The 20,284-nt window shown below is 49.9% G+C and overlaps 2 protein-coding genes across 4 annotated transcripts in view; both read right to left on the bottom strand.

Annotated features, from left to right (window-relative positions):
- Nucleotides 1–5,434, bottom strand: part of E2F3 (E2F transcription factor 3) — a 40,849-nt gene extending 35,415 nt beyond the window's left edge. The window contains exon 1 of one of the 2 annotated variants that reach the window (XM_085540132.1): nt 4,816–5,434. In XM_085540132.1, the coding sequence (XP_085396258.1) occupies nt 4,816–5,127 (312 nt within the window). In that variant the 5' untranslated portion in view covers nt 5,128–5,434. Of the gene's footprint in view, nt 1–4,182; nt 4,347–4,815 lie in introns of those variants that run through there. The other variant, XM_085540135.1, reaches the window with a different exon arrangement.
- Nucleotides 5,435–12,592: 7,158 nt separating this feature from the next.
- LOC146761927 (uncharacterized) lies at nt 12,593–16,760 on the bottom strand. 2 transcript variants are annotated; one of them, XM_085540136.1, is made up of 3 exons: nt 16,679–16,760; nt 16,126–16,421; nt 15,639–16,004 (listed from the first exon to the last, which is right to left on the bottom strand). In XM_085540136.1, exons 2-3 carry the CDS (start codon nt 16,326–16,328, stop codon nt 15,782–15,784), a joined length of 426 nt encoding a protein of 141 aa, XP_085396262.1. In that variant the 5' UTR covers nt 16,329–16,421; nt 16,679–16,760; the 3' UTR covers nt 15,639–15,781. The 2 variants fall into 2 exon arrangements, with proteins under 2 accessions (XP_085396263.1, XP_085396262.1); XM_085540137.1 differs by lacking the exon at nt 16,679–16,760 and having other exon boundaries at nt 12,593–16,004; nt 16,126–16,585.
- Nucleotides 16,761–20,284: the final 3,524 nt, after the last annotated feature.

A 20,284-nucleotide genomic window follows, 5' to 3' on the forward strand; every position in this document is an offset into this window, starting at 1 on the left:
GCAAGACTGCTTTTTCTGGGAAAACTAAAGCATTTTGAGAGGCTCATCTGCTCATGGAAACCTTCCAGAAGTCATTACTGTGGGGAAATAAACCTACTGTACTTCAGCAGCTCCAGAGCAGACAAAGCTACACCAACACAGCTTAATTCTTCTAGAGAGTGAATCCACCAGCAACAAGCACAACAAGCTACCAGCTATTCCTGTACAGTTTGGGTTGGATGCCTGTTTTGCACTAGATGCTCGCAGGCACACTTTGGGCAACCAAGATATACCTCTTTGAATACTCCTCACATAGCTGTATCAAGAGCCTATGTGGTACCTCCTTGGGCTAAGAAGCAGTTTGCCCCTGGAGGAGAGTTATGGGAGTTTGTTTGATTTAAATGCATTTTATTCCAAAAGCAAAGGCCCCAAACTAGCATTCATAAACAGAAACTATCAACCAACGGAATATGAAAATAGGTCTGAATATGAAAGTGCCGATCCCTTCTCGACAGACAAAGCTTCTTATTCCCACAAAAATAAAGAAAAGCTACTAATTAACTGCCCACTTCCTTTACTCCACTTCCAAGTTTTTCTCCCATGCCTTAAATAATTCTTCAGTATTTATGTTCTATTAAGCCTACTCCTATAACCAACATGTAGAAGATTAGGTATTACCCCCCTTGTTCTCCCATTCCAGCTGTGTCTTGCTGAGAAGGAGGCAGGAAGAGGTGCTTTCTAAACCACCAGAAAGGCAGAGAGGTGCTAAGTATTCAGTTTGGAAATGTAAATCCTCCTGCCCCCTTCTGAAGTATGCCGAACCAGCCTCTCCAGAGCTCATGTCATCTAAAGGCCACAGAAGTTCTCTAAAGATATTCTTGTTAAGAGGATTTAGCCCCTTTTAAAAAGGACTTAACATGTGGGTGGTGTCTCAATTTAAACATTTTCTCATGGCTAAGAAAATGGCCCTCTTCTTAAAGGCTTATCTTCATAACCCAAAGACAGTAAGAAATTCTACACTATTTGAATTAGAAACATTTTGAGCAGCTTTCATTTATAGTCGCTCCATTTTTAAATACCGTGATTTGCAAATGGTAGTGACTTTCTCACATCAAGAGAGAAACCAACGCCAGCAACAGCATTGTGGGGGTACCTCAGCAAACATATATTTCTCTCACACAAGCCACATTCTCATGAGGAGCTGAGCTTGCAGCCATCACAATCATAGAGTGACAGAATAGTTTGAGTTGAAAGGGACCTTAAAGACCATCTAGTTCTAAACCCCTTGCTGTGGGTTGGGCTGCCACCCACCAGCTCAGGCTGCCCAAGGCCCCATCCAACCTGACTTTGAACACCTCAAGGGATGGGGCATCCACAGCCTCTCTGGGCAATCTGTACTTCACCACACTCTGAGGAAAAAAAAATAATGTATGTTTTCCTTATATCTAGAAATGGTATGGTGTTGATACTCCTGCTGCTCTCCTTCTACCTTGGTGCCCTCTTCTCAGCCACCTCCCTCCCCTGATGGTCCCTGACACTCACCACACCTTCTTCCCTTAGCTGGTTCAACCTGCTTGCCCAGCAGAAAACTTTTATTTATGTATTTTGGTTAGGGCTAGTTTTCCAGTGAGCTGGCAAGTCATGCTGCCCCAGAAAGCCTGAGGAGCCCTTGGGTTGGCAGAAGGAAAGCAGCACCAGGGAGGGAAATGGAGCTGGCTGGACTCAGAGATCTTTGTGAGTCCATTCTATGATTCTAGGATTACAGGACCCCTGCCCATTACTGCAGCATGCACCTGTTGGATGGACTCACCCTGCCTCCACAGACAGCAGCTTAGGCTTGCTCCAGAACCCAAGGAGTGCAAACTGACACCTTTGCAAGGCCTACTTCTTCATTACTGCTTGTGCTGTAGCTATGGCAGAGGCTCAATTATATCTAGCAACACCTTCTATCACCTCTGCAAGAATCATGAAAAAAGTCCCTGACACTGAATATGCCGGGTAGCCTGAGTCACAACCTCAGTTCCCCTAGTACAAAGTCTGGTGAGCTCCTGGTCCCAGGAGCTGTCACAACAGGCAGCAACACAAGGACCAGGATGGGGACAGTGCTGAAATGCCTGCTTGGGAAATGGAGGAATGCAAACAGGCGTCTCTATGAGGCTGAAGCTGCCTGTTGTTATGGTCTAGGCTACCTTTCAAGGCCTTTCCAGCACGGTTATGCTTACACAATCATAGATAAAGTAACTAACAAACTCCCAGAAGGGGAAACAGCATACTTTGGCAAAATGAACTTTTTATTTTGCTGGTATAAACACCTCTCTGAGTAGCCTCAACTATATCCTGCCATACTGCCTCCTTTCCACTTACACCACAGTTTATATTTGGAAGTGTTGGGTGGGTTACCAGAATAGTTACATCTGCAAAGACAGAGTATTTTCATAACCCAAACCAGCACAGGTGTGCTGGACAAATTTTAGACTTATCCTTATTGTCTTTTGCATAGTGGGGCCTTAATTTCTGCTGAGGATCTCCATGCAGTACTTGTAGTTCAGTTAAATCAAGTGCTAAATTTATACCAGCGTTGCTCATCTGAGTTTGCTGCCTCAACCACCCAGCAGCTTCTCACTCTTCTCAGTATTTGACATCCCAAAACAGCTCAGCCAAGAACAACCAGGAAAATACCCTCATCTTCCAGTCCCAGAAAATCATCTGTGAGATTTGGTAAAAATGAGACGGGAGTCGGAGAACTGCTAAAAGGCTGCGTTGTCTCCCTGCCAGGAAGATGAAAGAGCTTTGGCCATTCTTTGCAGAGCAGAAGAAGGCAGAGCACCACGATGCTTCAGCCCGACTTCCCCAAAGACAGGCGTGTGGCAAAGCAACACGGCTCCAAGAGTGGCACTCACAGGAGCACAGCTGTTGAGATGCAGAAGGATGCACAGCTTCCTGGCATGAGCTGCAGGCTGCTTATCGCCCTGGGAGGGTGCCAACCTGAGGCTGGAGATACCGCCAGACAGACCACTCTACTCCTTCCCCACCCCACTTCTCCCCCACAGCAAACACAGGGGTCTGTGGAGATGTATTTCATTTGTTCAGAGCTGGTGAGAACTTCTTGAGGACTGAGCCCAGAATCACCACCTTGCTTCCACAACCTTTAGACAAGGAATCAACCTGCCTAGGTTCCACAACAGAGAATTCTCCCCATTAAAGAGGTGAAAGTTATAACAAAAACACACTGAACTTAAACTTAAGGATCTCATAGCACTCACTGAAGCGAAATTGCAAAAGTCCCCTACAACATCAGCACCATTCCCAAAACACCTGCACCTCTGTTCTCCCAGAATCACTCTGCTACATTTGCTGCCCTTAGTACCATCTTCTAGGAACACAGCCATTGCTCAGGAAAGACAAATATTTGCAAAGCAGCTTGAAGAAGAAGCCTGTTTGACACTAGTCATCCTTCAGATAAACTGTGCACCAAAGGATCACTTGTCCTTTGCAGTAGGGATGCTCCTCATTAGCTTCAGGTAGGATGCGCTGAGCCTCAACCCCACTGCCTCCCAACTCCCACCGCTATCCCAGTGCGGAACAACAGCAGAAAGCTGCCACGAAAGAAGCCCGAGTCGCCTCCGAGAGCGCGGGACACCGCCGAGGTCTCAACGAGCATCTTGAGATGAGGGCGGCAGCCGGGCCCCGCGATGCCCAGGCCGGTGTCTGCCCTCCCGGGACAGAAGCGCTGACAGGTGAGCGCTGCCGCCGCGCTCCGGCACCCGCTGCTCGGCGCCGCCGCGCAGCGCGTTCGGTGACCTCGCCCGGCCCTAGCGGGCACTGGCCCGCATGGCAGCCGGCGGCCGGGCCGCGTGCAGCAGGTACCGCGGGCTCGGGCCGGGCAGGTGAGGAGAGCTCGGCCCCCACCCGTGACAGCCCGGCCCGAACGGGAGAGTCTGAGACGCAACGCGGGAAGGGGAACCCCGGAGCTCCCCGCGCCCCCCCCCCGCCCCCCACTCTGCAACTTCGCGGAGCCCACGAGGGCCGAGCGCGCACCCGAAAAAAGCGAGGACAAAGGAAACCCTGCCGGGGGGGGCCGGGGAAAACGAGGGAGGAGGGGGTGGTGGGGGGCGTCCGAGGGGGCGAGGGGGGGTCGCGGCGGCGGGTGGGGGGCCGCCGTGGGGGCGGAGGCGCGCCGCCGCCGACCCGCGAGTCACTGACCTGCTGGAGGGGCATTTCCGAGGGCTGCGGCGAAGACGGCGGGCCGGGGCCGGGGGCGGCCGGCCGGCTCTCGGGCTGTCCCAGGCCGGCGGCAGGAGGAGGAAGCGGCGTCCCCCTCCCCCGCTCGGATCGGCCCCCCCGCCCGCCCGGCTCCCAGTCACAGCCGCGGCCTCCGCGCACGTGTGCGAGACGTCACCGGCGGCTCCGGGGGTGAAGCGGAGACACCGGCGGGGCACGGCGCGGCCCGGCCCCCTGCCCCCCAGCCTGCCCGGCCCCGAAGGGAGGGGACGCGGGCCCGGCCGAGCGGGGCCCTCCCGGCGCTGGATTCGGGCTCTGTACGCCGGGACGCGGCTGGGGGGGTGATTTCTATTTTTTGTCCCTGATTTTCTCTTATCTCTATTTTCTTTTTCTATTATTATATTTTTCCCCCCTTCTCCTTTCAGTCAGACCCGGCAGCGGCGCGGCGGCCCGGAGCGGGGGGCGGGAAGGAGTCAGGAAAGTTTATTACAACAAAGCCCCGTCTCTGCCTTCCTCGCCCCCCGCCCCGAGCCCGGCCGGCGGCAGGAAGAGGGCCCGCCCGGCGCTGCTCCCCGCCGTCCCCTTCACCCTCCCGCGGGGACGGGGGAACATTACCGGGGGGCGGCCTCCGCCTCCGCCGAGAGCGGGCTGCAGCAGCGCCGTCCTGCCGGCGGGTCCGTGAGGGGTGCAGTACAGCGAGCTGCCGGCGGGCGGGACGCCGTCCGCCGCCGGGGCAAAGGCACCGGGAGCCTGGGAAGCGGCGGCGGCGGAGACAACACAGGGCGCCGCCGCCGCGCTGGTGCTGCGGATCTGGATGAAGGTACCGGCGGCAAAGCGGGCTGGGAAGGCGGCGGAGGCCGCTCTGGAGTCCGTGGACGGTGCGGGCGGCTGCGTCGCAGGGGCCGGCGGCTGGAGTCCCCTTCTCATCCTTTCCTCCGGGTCCGTCCCCGCGGCCGCGTCGCCTCCTCCCCCCGTCCCTCCCCCCCCCGGCCTTCCCAGCTCTTTTCCTGCTCGATGCCGGGGCCCCGCACAAAATACCGGGGGCGGCGGGTGCCGGGGGGGCCCCGGCTGCAGGATGAGGGGTGCCGGGGGGGGACGGAGGCGGCGGGGCCGGCAGATGCGGCGGATGGAGCGGGGCCGCTCCCGCTGTGTGGGGCCGGCTGGAAAATGGCTCCAGGAAGCGGCGGCTGCTGACAATGAATGAAGGGAAAGGAGACGGGTTACGCGCCAAGGGCCTCCCGCGAAACTCGGATTTCCCGCCCTCTTTTCAAACTAAATTTGCATGACCCCGCCCCCGGGGCGCGCCCCGCCCGCTCCGCCGCCCCATTGGCCCCCGCACCCCTCCCCGCCGTCCAACCGGACGCCTCCTTCCATCCCCTCTCCCTTCCCACTGGTTCGCCGCCGCCCTGCGCGGCGTTGATTTGCATGCCGCGCGCGGATTGGCTGCGGGGGCGAGTCTGGGGATTCCCCCTCCGAGGAGCCGGGATCCCGGTTCGCCGGCTGCTGACACTGACAGCTGCGGCAGCGCCCGCCGCAACGTGCTCGGCACCGGGGACGGGCCTCGTGGAGCACCGCCCCCTCCGCCCATCGACCCGCTCCCTCCGGCACCGCCGGGCTCCGACACGGGGAGTCGGTGCCGGAGTCGGCCGTGAGCTGGAATCTCGACTCGGTGCTGCCGAGAGGCGCCGGCGGCAGCGGGATGAGGCTCCCGCGTGGTTGAGCCGGGTTCCCGCGCTGTACGCAGCCTGGATGCTCGCTTTTGTTTGCTCAGAAATAAGCCGGGTTTTGGAGATGAGGTTTCGAGGTGAAGCTGCCGGCACGTCTTCAGGCTCTCGTGCTTCTACATTCATAAGCCTTCAAACCAGCCTGAAACTGCATTTATTTCTCCTATCAAACAAAAGAGAACAGCCACCGCAGTATTCCTTTCCCTTCTGTTCTGTGTTAACTCCAACAACTACACAGGCTGTTGTCCCTTCCTGGTAGTCTTAACTTATTCACAGCTCCTTGACTTCAGTGTCCCCTTAGCTTAATAAATGCCCACACCCTACCCTATCTTACCTGCCCTGCAGCTGCAGCACCCTCCAGCTGCACCTCGCTTACCCAAGTTTCATTCCCCTTTCTCCCACCCCACCACCGGTGCTCCTAATGGATATGTTGCCCATCTGGGATGATGCTGCTGAGTTCGGTGGACTGAGATCCTTTCCCTTGATCCCCTGTTTCCATCACTAGCGAGTACAAGAGCGAGGTGCTCCTCCTGCCTATGGGCCCTGCTCTGACTCCTGCCCCAACAGCACGATGCTGGAGAGGGAAAGACTGTTTATGAGGGTGGACACTGATAGGACAAGGGGGAATGGTTTTAAACTGAGACAAGGGAGGTTTAGGCTAGATATTAGGAGGAAGTTTTTCACTCAGAGGGTGGTGATGCACTGGAACAGGTTACCCAAGGAGGCTGTGGATGCCCCATCCCTGGAGGCATTCAAGGCCAGGCTGGATGTGGCTCTGGGCAGCCTGGTCTGGTGTTTGGTGACCTTGCACGTAGCAGGGGGTTGAAACTGGATGATCATTGTGGTCCTTTTCAACCCAGGCCATTCTGCTATTCTATGATTCTATTATATGATTTATTCTGCATAAGTATAATGTCAAAGGAGGGAATTCTTCTCCATTTGGCTCTGGAGAGGCCTTGATTGAGGTGCTGCAAACAAATTCTGGCACTGCACATTAAGAAAGATAAAGTCTGGAGAAAATCCAGAGGAAAAGAAGAATAATAAAACACCTTCAGAAAAATGTGTTTTATCTTGGAAGGTAATGGACTTCTTCTACTGACACTCCATGTAGTCTAGCTATCTGAATAGATGCCAAAGCGAGGAAAGCCTGGAGGCTACCCAGCAACACTGGGGCTTTTCAGGTAGATAAGGAAGATTTCTTTTTTGGATAATGCAAATATTATCTGCTCATCCGAGACTTTCTATGTCTAAAAGTCTTTCCAGGCCTCCACTGTGGTCATTCTAGCCCTGGCAGAAGCAGGGCTTGGCTGAAAACTTTTGTGTCATTCTGCAGAACTGTAGCATTGCTTAAAATCTTTGATAAATCAGCAGTTCTGCAGTTGTGGAATGCCTTTCAGGAGCCAGCCAGCAGTGCCGAGCTTCATGCCCATGCACAGTGAGGAGCAGCTGAGAGATGTGCTCAGCATGCCTTGCCAATGGCAGGCAGGACAGCAGGTGTGTCCCTAAGCCTCAACAGAAGGGAGAGGAACACAAATCTCTCCATACTGCAGAATTCTTCCATTCCAATCACATTGTTTCACTTCCTCCTCTCCATTCATGACCTCCAAAGCTATTAGACCCAAACCTACGAAATCAACAAAGTCGTTTGGAGCAGCAAGACAAAGCAGGAAAACCCCACTTCCTTCATGCTCTCTCCACATTAAAGTATACCATTTCCAGGATGAAAAGGTTACTTCCCACCCTTGACACTCTACACCTGTAGTCCCTTATACACTTCAACCACAAACTCATCTTCAGTCTTCTTTCAGATTGTCTTTCGTGGTTTTCCTCTGTCATGCTCTCTGTCACCATCAGGCAAAGAAACTTCATGCCAGAACCTGCTGAATGGGAGCACATCCAAAGGCCAAAGCAGGGCAGATGTTGAGTGAGGACAGCAGGGATGTGGGGATGAAAAAGTCCAGATACAGAAAAATATGCATGTATTCGAGCAATAAGCTTATAGCTAAAAGAAGAGATTAATTTCCACGTACAGAAATGGTAACACTACTTTGCTTTTGCTTATCCTAGAGGAAAGAGAATAGCCACAGATAAGGTTCTGGACAGTGTAGAAATGAAGACTGAAAAAAGTTCCTGACTTAAAATCTTTTAGAAATGTTTATATAATAAGAAGAAGCAAATAAATGCACATGGTCTGGGTCTGCACATGAAAGAATTATGAGAACACAAAGTATTGAATAGCTTCTTAGCACAAGTACTGCTCACCCTACAGACCAAATAAAGACTTGTGTAGCAATAATGTTCCTGTAATTAAAGACTGCATAACCATTTATACATGCAAGTGGCAGAACTGTAATTGTATTTAAAAAAAAAAAACAAACAAACAAAAAACCTTGTGCTTTTTCTTAAACTCACAATTGCAGCCAGGCAAGGAATAATTGATAAGGAAGGGAAGAGATAACATGCTCAAGATCACACATCTGGAGCACAATTTGCATGACAGCAAATGGACATCCAGATGTAGCACTGAGAGTGGACGGGTACATGGTTTGATACACGGATCCTGAAGTCACTGAAAGTATGACATTCCATCATCCAGGTCATTAATCAGGTTGTTGAACTCTGGGGTCCAGTATTGAACCCTACCATTCACCACTAATGATTAGCCTCCAGATGGACTTTGTGCTGTTTATGACAACTCTCTGGGTCTGTCAGTTCATTCAGTTCTCAGCCTACCTCACTGTTCACTTACATAGCCCATATTTAATCTGTTTTTCTGTGAGGATGCTATGGAGCCTTACTGAAGCCAAGATAAACAACATTTGCCCTTCTCACCTCATTCACTGCAACAGCGATCTCACTGTAGAAGGCTAACAGGTTGATCAAGCCAGACTTCCTCCTCATAAACCTATGCTGACTACTCCTCAACATCTTTCTGTCCTTCATATGCATATTCAGGATAATTTGATCCATTAGCTTCTCCGGTGTTAGGATGAGGTTGACAAGTCTGCAATTGACTAATCTTACTCCCTTTGAGACAGAACTGACATCTGCTTTCTTCCAATTGTCAGGAACCTCTCCCAGTAACCATGACTTTTCATGGATTATCAAGTGGCCTCACAGCAGTTTTGGCCAGCTCCCTTGGCAAGCGTGAGTGCATCCTGACAGGTTCCATGAACTTATGTCTTGTTTGTTCAAATGCTCCATAACTTGATCTTCCTCTATGTAGGGTAAGTCCTTCTGATCTAGAGTCTTGTACTGGTCTCTTAAGAGCTTGAGAATCCTGAAGGGCAAATCTTACCACTGAACTCTGAGGCAAGGAAGGTATCTAGTGTCTCAGCCTCTTCCATGTACTTTGTCACCAAGTCTCCTGCCACACACAGAAGTGGGCACATTTTCCTTTATCTTTCTTCTGGTATTCACGTTCTTAAGGAAGCTTTTCTTGTTGCCTCTTACATTTCTCTCTAGATTCAACTGCAGGTGATCTCTGGCTTTTCTAATCCCATCCTTGTGTGACTGAACATCATCTCCATTTCGTATATGCATTGTTCCCATTTGAATTTCATCTAGAGCTACCCATACATCCATGCCAGACTGTTGCTGCCTTTGTGTGCTTTCATACTGATTGGGGTGGACCAGTCTTTATCTTTGAGGAAGTCATCCCTAAAAATCAACAAGTTCAACAGGATAGCTGCTCTCTTTGGGGCAGTTTCCCACAGGATCCTTGCAAGCAGATCCCTGAACAGGCTAAGGTTTACTCTTTTCCAGTATGGGCTGTGATCCTACTCTTTGTTTTGCTCCCTGTACTCATGACTGCCATTTTAGAATGATCTCTTCTGAAGTTATAGCTACCAAGTGTTAGTGAATCTCTAGTAAGTGACTACAAGCTATGACGTTCAATATGTTTTGCTGACATGCATTTTCAGAAAGAGATGTGTTCAAGATATCCCTGACCCAATTTCAAGGCTTTGTTCCAAAGGAAAGCCTGACAGAATTTTTTTTAAAGTTAGCTTGCATTTCCTTGTGTTCTTTCTCAACTACTTTAATAGTTCTGGACAAAAACAAAAGAAAAAGAAAAAAATAAAAGGTCAGGCTGAGGCCATCACCTCTGTGAAATGCCAGACCAAATCATTTAATTTTATGAAGGCTTTGAATGTTTGAAAAACTGGATCTCAGAATAGGAAATTCTGGACAACCTGAAGCACAGGCAAGCCTGCTCACCCAGATAGTAATATACAGATAATATACAGAATAATATATATCTCAAGAGTAATTTGAGAATAGACACAATGTAGTTGGCTTTCTTTTTTCATAATTTCTACTAGGAAGGTGATTTGAGAATTCTGAGACTATAGAAGTGAAATGAGTAATAATCAATCTAGCTACCGAATGTATTAATGGAATGGTTTCAGGAAACATTTTCAGGATTGTTATCATTTATTTTTCCAAAGGCATCCACTTTGAAATGTCACATGGCTATAAAAAATAAACATAAGCACAGTCTTTTTATACCAGTGAACCTTCCCTCCTATTTCAGTGCTTTCAAGAATAGAAACAAAACACCCAAACACAGAGGGCATAGAAAGAAGCTGTGTCTTTAAAGATGTCCTGTTTCAGAGGTAAGAGAAACAACAATATGAGTGTAGAAGTGAATATCATGGGAAAACTGTCAGAATTTCCTTTGTAGCATTTTTACTGTTTAAGTTAATCCTAGTTATAAAAAAATTGTATGTAAAAGATATATATATATATACGAATATATATATATATTTCTTTTTCCATTATGAGTTTTTAAGGGCCAGTGTTGTTGTTTTTTTTTTTTAATATTTTTGTTGTAAGCAACCTCACTAGAGTCTTTAGATATTTGATAAGAATCTAAATATTTGCTTGTTCTCATGCATTTCAGGTAAAAAACCTGCCATATACACCTACAAACATGTAAAAAAATCATTCTTACTTGCAGAACAATTAAGAAAACATAAAACAATAATACATGTATTAAAAGATGTGTATTGTAAATCACAGTGTTGAAATGCAACCATCAAAACTCAGGAACCTATTCCAGTGCTTCAACACCCTCACTGCAAAAGATATTTTTTCTGTATCTAACCTAAACCTACCCTCCCCTAGCTTGTAGCCATTTCCATTTGTTTTGTTGCCACAGACCCTGCTCAAAGGCCGCTATCAGGTCATACTGCAGCCTTCTCTTCTCCAGGCTGAAGAGCCCCATCTCTCTCAGCCTGTCCTCCTGGTGGGAGAGGTGTTCCACCCTGTGGATCACGTCTGTGGTCCTTCTTTGGATGCGCTCCAACAGGTCCGTGTCCCTCCGGTACTGAGGCCTCCACACGTGGACGCAGTACTCCAGGCGAGGCCTCAGCAGCGTGCAGCAGAGGGGCAGGATCACCTCCTTCGACCTGCTGGTCACGCATCTTTTTAATGCAGCCCAGGGTATGGCTGGCTTTCTGGTCTGCGAGGGCACATTGCTGGCTCATGTCCAGCTTGCCATGCACCAGTACTCCAAGGTCTTTCTCGGCAGGGCTGCGCTCACTCTTTTCATCCCCCAGTTTTTCTTGGTAGTGAGGGTTGCCTCAACCCAGGTGCAAGACCGTCCATTTGGATCTGTTGAACCTCTTGAGGTTCCCCTGGGCCCAGTGCTGCAGCCCGTCTTGGTCCCTCTGGAAGGCATCCCATCCCTCTGGTGTGTCGGTTGCACCCCACAGCCTGGTGTCATCAGCAGACTTGCTGAGGGAAGATAGTGAAGAGCCTGGGGCCGTGACCACTGCCCTGGGAGTCTGTCCCAGAGCCCGACCATCCTGTCCGTGATGAACCTTTCCCTGATGCCCAGGCCAAATCTCCCCTGACGCAGCCCCATGCCGTTCCCTGGAGTCTTGTCCCTGCCACCAGAGAGCAGAGCTCAACGCTGACCATCCTCTCCACCTGTGAGGAGCTACAGGCTGCTGTGAGGCCTCCCCTCAGCCTCCTCTGCTCTGGGCAGAACAAAGCAAGGGACCTCAGCTGCTCCTTATACGCCTTGCCCTCTGGATCCTTCAGCATGTTTAGAACTTCCCTTTGGACGCTGTCTGCTCGTCTGCGCTTCTATGACAGGTTCCTCCTACCCTGTGGCACCCCTGTTGCGTTCTTTTTAGATCAACATCCTTGTATTTAAACATGAGGGGAAAGCAAGTAATTGTTTGTAAAAGTTTCCTACTTGCAAATGGCCTTAATGATGTAAACTCAGAGTAGGAGGGTTTTCTGGAAACCCACAGGTTCATAGCTGACTGCACTTTGTGAGCTTGAGGTTGGGCTGGATGAGCAGCTTGGCTCTCTTGCAACCTAGCCTACCCTGTGGTCTGTGAACCTGTGTTGGCTTGGTGGTGGATACTCCAGAGCCATTGCTGGAGGGCACATCTGTGAAACCAAATTCAGCAGAAATTCGTGGTCTGCTTTTTCTTGCATAGCTGCACTTTCACAGAAAGACTCGCAGGACTGTGCCCTTTTTTGCTGTCAGGCACTGGAGGAGAACACGGGTTTGTCAGTCACTAAGCTGAATCACCTGCCAAACGCTGGTCTACAATCAAATTGTTGCACTGGCATGCCAGGGAAAGGTCATGCCCATCTGCCCCCCGCTCCTCCCCAGAGTACCCAAAGAAATAGATGCAGAAACCATCAGCTAGGGTGTATATGGGGTTTTATTTACTAAACGAACAGGAATATGATGGGGGAATGGGAAGTATTTGGTTAAATGTTATTGTCTTCTCGGTGGCCATGGCCGTGTGTGGCTGGAGCTGTGGCTGCCACGGCCGTCTGATCAGTGGTCGTGTCCGTGTCTCGAGTGGTGTTCTGAGTGGTGGCTGGAGCTGTGGCTCCTTAAGCTGCTTGTTTGGTGGTGGCAGCTGTGCATCCCGTCATTTTGTCCATGTCCAGCATGCCTGGGCCTCACAACATGTCCATGGGCACCACGGCATCCGGGTGCGGGATGAGGAGCCCCCTGTGATTTACTTACTCCCCAGTGGCTCCCTCTGGGGCTGTAGGAAAACTGATCGGAGTCCACGTCCATGGGCTCCACAGCATCCACCGCCGGATGGGGAATGATGAGCCCCATGCCCAGGACTCCGCAGGGGATTGTGCTGGGTGTCGGGGCACTTTGAGGGGATCCCACCTCCGTGGACTCCTCGGCATCCGTTGCCGGACAAGGGATGAGGAGCCCCATGCCGTTTTGCCCACAAGGGGCAACGCTGCTCTTTGCGGTCTTCTCTGCGCACCTGAGCATTGCCCACAGAACATTCATCTCACGGCAAGCACGTTGAGATCTCCAGCCTGGCCACGGCCGGAGGAAAAGATTTGCTTCCACGCCGTTCTGCGATCACTGCGTGTGCCTCTGCAGCACGCCATTCTTGGGCTGATGAAGCACACGTGTGATCTTGATCTTGTCCTTTCCTGGAGACTAGAGACTAGCCTCTGGTGGGCTGCACAAGAGACTGGGCACAAGAACGATGGCTGTGGCTCTCACACAGTAGTGCCTCTCGTGCGCCCATCGCACTTGGTCTGCCTGCCAGGTGGCATCTTCCTCTGTGCTTCCTGGCACTGCCTCTCTCTCGCCCCACACCAGGTGGGCAAACGCCTGCCTTCCTGCTCTGGCTCGTCTCCCGTCCACGCACGCGTGGCACCCAGAAGGCCTGAGCTCGGCAAGTGAGGGCCAGCTGCCAGTGCTCCCGTACTTGTGGGTTGTGACACAAAGGGCACCAGCCAGCTCGCCTACAGCATGAGAGTTAGGCCTTTGGTGTCAGACTCTCTCATTTATTCGATTTATTCACTTCAGTTCCAATTATATTGCATTGCACTTTATTATCTTGCATTTCGCTGTCATTTGTGGTCAACGTGGGTTTTTGCCTTAGCTGGTGGTCGCTCTTTTTCCTCATCCCAGCCCATCTCCCTACCTCTTCCCTACTCCCCCTCCCCTTTTCCCCAGGCTTGGGACCCTGAGTCCTTTTGTCTCCTGCCACGGGAGTTGGCCGAACCAGGTTGAACCATGACAGGCCTGACTTCCCCTTGTGGAAACACAGGATCACAGAATCCTATAGACCACAGCCCTTGGGAGCCTGTCTCAGTTTTTTCCCCCTCTTGACTCTCCCACTAAACCGGGTTTCTCTAAGCATCCTCCAGCTTGGCACTGAATCCCTCCAGGGCAGCTTTCACTGCCTCTTTGGTCAAAATACGTACCCCCCCAATGCACTATGACTTGGCCTTCTGTTTCTCATTTCTGTCAGTTTTTTACAGTTTTCTTCAGTTATGTAAAATCTGAAATCCTAGTCTCTTTATCACATCAACCCCTAAGTGCACAGATCCTTGGCAGGAGTCTGGGCTAGCAATGAAGTTGTGCACCTGGCAGAGCACGAGGGAGAGAATTAGTGGCTGAGTGGTTTGGGTACTGGCTTCTTCCTTGGGTCACAGTCATCATACATACACCTTGGTGATGATGTTATTTTTCCCTTGTGAATCCTGTTTGAAATTGCCTTCTGTTACATGAGCTGGACTATCTTATTAGAGCTCTGCCTTTTTTTGTCACTCTATGACTTGCATCTCTATACACTACGTGTCTTTTAACTAGTGTGCTTGATATAGACAAGTTATACTAGTGGAATATTTTAATTCAGTCGAGGTTTATTCCATTTCTTTTTCACATCTATCCAGATCAGATAAACCTCATGCTATACTTACTTTTTTGAATGCTTGCCTGAATGTCTATGCACCAAGGCTGTTTCTTATAATGTGGTGTGAAAGACAGAACAGGTTTTCTTTTGTTGTCTCAAAGCTTGCTTCATGAGGCCTTCCTTATGATAAGACTCTGACTGACAACTGTTAAGTATCCTGGAGGACGGATGGTGGGTGTCATTGTGCCATAGTGTTTCTGCTTACAATTGCAAAGGTAAACAGAAACAGGAAGAGCAGTCTTTCTCAGGGGTGCTGCTCGAAGGAGTGGACCACTGCAGAAGGCGATAACGCTTGTGTCCGGCAACAGAGACCCCCTCCCCCCCTCGTCCTTGCTGGCTTATCTGTGGGCCAGGAATGCCACAAAAGTTGGTTTTAAATCATCTTTCGAAGAATGTTGGCCTGTTTGTTTGGAAGTTTGGTATTTCCCCCAAAAATGCTGAGCTGCAATCCTCAAACTTCGAAGACGAAAAATTCCCACCGAAATGGGGGATAAAAGGCCCTCGCTAAACTGGGGACTTTGGAGACAAACTCCCAATGACACCTTTGACGGAGAATTCCCTGAGGGGAAAACCTCGTCAGAAGAACCCCCAGGACCGGCTTGCTGCGGAGCTCCCTGGCTGTCTCCCATCCCCCGCGGTGATCAGACGAGTTCCTGAGATCCACAGACCTACTATGTACCTCGCTGGACCCACGGTGGTGACTATCTCTTTTGCTCTCTGCAAAGACTCCTTGCTTATATTTCCTACCTTCCCTATCACCTACCTTCCCATCCCCATCTCCCTAAAAACGGCTAGAACTTTAATAAACTGGTTGGACCAACATTTGAACCGTTGCTTCTTAATCTCACGCCGGGTATACGCATATCAAAGAACCTTGCCTCCCTCCTACAAATTGGAGCGAGACAGCCACGCTCTAACAACATTTTCTTTGTTCAGCAGCACAGATGCTAAACGTGGAAACAAACGTGCCCTTGGATGCTGAGGGGTGTGCTGAACACAACAACAATGTGCTACGAAAAGACTCCCCACCTGCTTACCAAAAACACGTATCTGCAGCTGTGCATGGAGCTCTGGAAGTGAAACTCCTCTGAAGCCAGTTGGCATCTCAGGAAAACTCACAATCTTAGTGGTTTTAACACTACCTGGATGCTAAAGTATGCGTGCAAAACTGGAGCCTTCACTCAAAGAGCAGAGCTTTAAGGGCAAGGGAAACACAAGCCACAGCAAGGAGCTCTGGCTTAAAACAAGCCTATTTACCAGCGTTCCAGAAAGCCCCGTTTGGAACATCAGAGCACCGATCACCAGTTCCGGTGAAGGCAGCAGGCAGCGCTGTGCGCCCAGTTCCTTTATCCGAGCAGTCACCCACGCAGGACTGGGCACGGAGAGGGGAAGAAGCACATCGACAACGTTACTTCCCCAGTCGTTCTAACTAAGAGCTCGGCAGCCGGCAAGGAGGAGCCGCGGAAGCAGGCACAGCGCACATCCCCACTCACCAGAACAGTATCCGCAGGATGTTCGCGACCAGCAGCACCAAGCACACGTAGGTGGAGAAGCCCTCGGCGTTCTGCGTCCGCCTGATGTCTCGGTACTGGGGCACGTAGGGCACCACGCCGCCGAACACCATGGCCCCCGCCGCGCCCCACGACACCAGCTGCTGCATCGGGCCCAGCAGCCACTCCAGGCCGGCCACCTCCATGCCGGCCGGCAGCAGGAACAGGGCACGGCCGCGCCTCCTCCGCCGAGCTTCAGATGGGCGCCGCCGCCGCGCCCCGCCTCGGCTGCCCGGGACCTAAGGGCGGGCGGGAGAGTCAGGGGCCGCTCGCAGCACCTCCACAGGGAGGAGAAGGGGTGGGGAGATGGGAAGCTGGGGAACGACAGCAGCGGCGGCAAGGTCGGACGGGAGAGCAGCGAAAGAGCCGCGGCTCCCACCCGCACTCGCAACCCCCAGCGGCCGAGATCCCTCGTGCACACACCAACCGCCCCCGCCCTCCCTCCGTCCCCTCGCACACTCCCGACCCGACCCGACCCGACCCGACCCGACCCGACCTGCTCCCCGCGCACCAGCCGCCGCCATCGCGGCGAAATTCGGGAATAAACTCATTAGCTCCGGTGTGGTGTTAGCGGGTAGGCATTCTTTATTTATGACCTCAGATGTACGAGGGGATATCCCCACAATAACTTCTTAAGCTCTGGCAGACTTGGTGACATGACCTGGGGAACCCGTTCCAGTGCCCAGACACTAATGTTTTCTTGATATCATAGAATCTTTGGTCTGGGTTGGAAGGGACCTTTAATATCATTTTGTTTCTACCCTTCTGCTATAGGCAGGGAAACCTCCCCCAAGACCAGGTTCCTCAAAGTCCCATCCAGCCTGGTCTTTTAATCTACTCTCTTCCAGTTTGAAGCCATTTCCCCTTGTCCAGTCACTACATGCCTTTATAAAAAGTCCCCCCCTTTGAGTACTTGACACAGTACTCAGGCTACATCAGTGCAGTGTAAACCAGGACAATCACTTTACTTCACCAGCTAGCAGTGCTGTGCTTGATGCACCTTAGGAACTGGTTGACCTTCCTGGCTGCCTGGGCAGCTTGCTTCCAAACAGGACCCCCTTTCTGCAGGGCTGTTCTGCAGCTTTGCACCCCTCAGTCTGTATGAATAGCCAGGGTGCAGAACCCAGCACTTGTTCAACTCCATGTGGCTGGTGATTGCCCAACTCTCTGCTTTGTCTAGATATCTCTGCAAGGTCACTCTACCCTCGACAGAATCAACACTTCCCCACGGTCTACTATCACCAACAGACTTGCTAAAAGCACCTTGTAGTCCTACATCCAAGCTATTTATGAAAACATTAAAGAGAACTGGCCCTTAAATAGAGCTCTGGGAAATCTCACTAGTGACCAGCTGCCAGCCTGGCGTGACCTCATTTACTATAACCCTTTGGGCCCAACCCATCAGCCAATTGCTCATCCATCACACTATGTTTTTGTGAAGATGTATGCTGGGCGTTTTGTCCAGAAAGACACTATAAGAAACAGTATTGAAAGCTTTACTGAAATGCAAAATGATAACATCAGCTGGCTTTCCCTTGCCAACTAGATAGATGGGTAATCTTGTCATAAAAGGAAATTAAGTTAAACAGGACCTTCCTGTCATGAACCTGTGTTGGCTGTGACCAACAAGTGCATTGTCCTTCAGGTGTTTGTCAATAACTCCCAGCATAGTTTTCTCCCTAATTTTACCAGGCACTGAAGTGTAACTGACACGCCTGTAATTACCAGGGTCTTTCTCATCCTTTTTGAAAATTGGAACATCTGCCAGCTTCCAGTCATCTGGGACCTGTGTGATCACTCCAGAGTCCTAAGAGTGCTGAAAAATAATTGAGAGAGGTATCTCAAAGACGCTGTCCAGCTCTCAGAGTACCTTGGGATGAAACCCAACATCACCATCATCATCCACTGCTACATCACTCTCCCCCTGGTAGAGTTCAATACATTCTAGCTGCTCTCTCACAGAAAGAGCAACTCCACCACCCCACCTCACCAACCAACCTTTCCTAAAAAGCACATAGCCCTCCATGACAACATTCTAGTCATGCAAGCTGTCCCACCACATCTCCGTGATCGCAGTCAGATCATAGCCTTGTGACCGCACGCAGATCTCCAACTCTTCCTGCTTATTTCCCATGCTGCACATATTAGCATACAGACACTTTAGGGAAACAGCATCTCCCTGCCTCAGAATGAAAAATCTACATGGATACAGCTGGTGTTTATATATAAAAGCAAACCATATAAACACAGAATTGTAAAGGTCCCTTCCAACCCAATGGACCTTTAAGATCACCTAGTTACAACCTCCTACTATTGGCAGGGACACCTCCCACAGATCAAATTGCACAAAGCCCCATCACTCAAGCCTGGCACTAAAAGCTTGCTTTCAGGGAGGGGACTATACAGTTACACAATTGCACAGTTATACAATCTATAGGTAAACAAAGGTTAAACAGATGTTTCGTATGAAAGATTATCGTGATAGAAAGATAATCCATGACAAATGGAAAATGCTCACTGATGTTGAAGGTTTGCAGTAAACTTGAGTTTTGCATTCCTTAGAGTTCACAGTTTCCGCAATGTTAGCCAAATGCATATGAAACTTCAAAAGCCATACACAGAATCATAGAATCACCAGGGTTGGAAAAGACCTACAAGATCATCCAGTCCAACCATTCACCTATTACCAATAGCTCCCACTAAACCATGTCCCTCAACACAACATCCAGTTGTTCCTTGAACACCCCCAGGGTTGGTGACTCCACCACCTACCTGGGCAGCCCACTCCAGTGCCTGACCACCCTTTCTGAGAATAATACAACTGCAGAACCCAATGTAAGCCTCATGAGCATGTTATCATTTTGCTCTGTCATTTGATAAATGGAAGCTCACACTACAGGAAGTTTATCCTTTAAGCATCGACTGTGCAGCCAGCTCCAGAGCTGCTATTACCCTTGGGAACTACTCTGCCTACTACAAATTATCTCAGACTGCATAATCACCATAAAAAATAAATTCCATCATCACACCCAATTGGATTTGCTGGAAGGTGAGTTGTGAATCACAGATGTTTTAATTTTTTTAAAATATGAATACATACGCCTTAGTAAATTCCTATTTCTTACTGTATACAAAGACCAAGATGCTATGAAAGAAAATCCTGAAAAAAAGTGATAACCCTTTATCTGCAAAGTTATGACTTTGCATCTAATAACATCTATTTTCATTCCCAACTTCAAAGAACATTAAGGCATATAAGCGGAACTTGTTCTATTCTTTATTAAAAACAAATAAAAAAGAAACAAACAAAAAAACCCACAAAAACACAACCTCTACTGTAATTATCCCAGATATCTGCAGATATCTGTGTAACAAAATGTCTTAGTTTCAGATGGGACAGATTTGTTTTCTTTAGAGCACTTGGTATGATGCTGGGTTTTGGTGTGTGTGTGTGTGTGTGTGTGTGAACGAGAGAGGGGGGGGGAGAGAGAGAGACAGAGAGGGAAAACATACATACATACATACATACATATATACATATATATATATGTAACGTATATATATGTGTGTATGTATGTATGTATGTATGTATATGTGTGTGTGTGTATGTATGTATGTATGTATGTATATAACATGTTATTATCCTTTTCTCTCTCTGGGTAAATAGCTTTATCTCATGCCCTGAGTCCTACTTTCTTTTTTTTTTTCCCCCTTAATTCTCTCTGCCATCCTACTGGGAATGACAGGAAATGTGCTTAGCCACCTGCTGGATTAAACCACAACACAGAAGTAAACAGCTGAAGTATTTTTCTACAAACAGGCTTTCTGTGTACCAAAATACATCATACCAAAAGAACAACAACAAAAAAGCCTAGAATGCTACTACAGTAATAGTAATAGTAATAGTCTCGTGCGGGTTGGAAGGGACCTTAGAGATCATCGAGTCCAGCCCCCGGGATTCGAGCCTCTATGTAGCAGAGCGGCACTTCTACCACTTGCGCCACAGGGGGGATTCGAACCCCGGGCCCTGGTGTTGCAAGGCGGCATTCCTACCACTTGTGCCACCAGGGCACAAATAGTCATACAATTTGAGGCTTTGTGT

The sequence above is a fragment of the Coturnix japonica genome, chromosome 2, assembly GCF_054131305.1.
Source record: "Coturnix japonica strain WE chromosome 2, WE-NBRP24, whole genome shotgun sequence".
Taxonomy (NCBI): domain Eukaryota; kingdom Metazoa; phylum Chordata; class Aves; order Galliformes; family Phasianidae; genus Coturnix; species Coturnix japonica.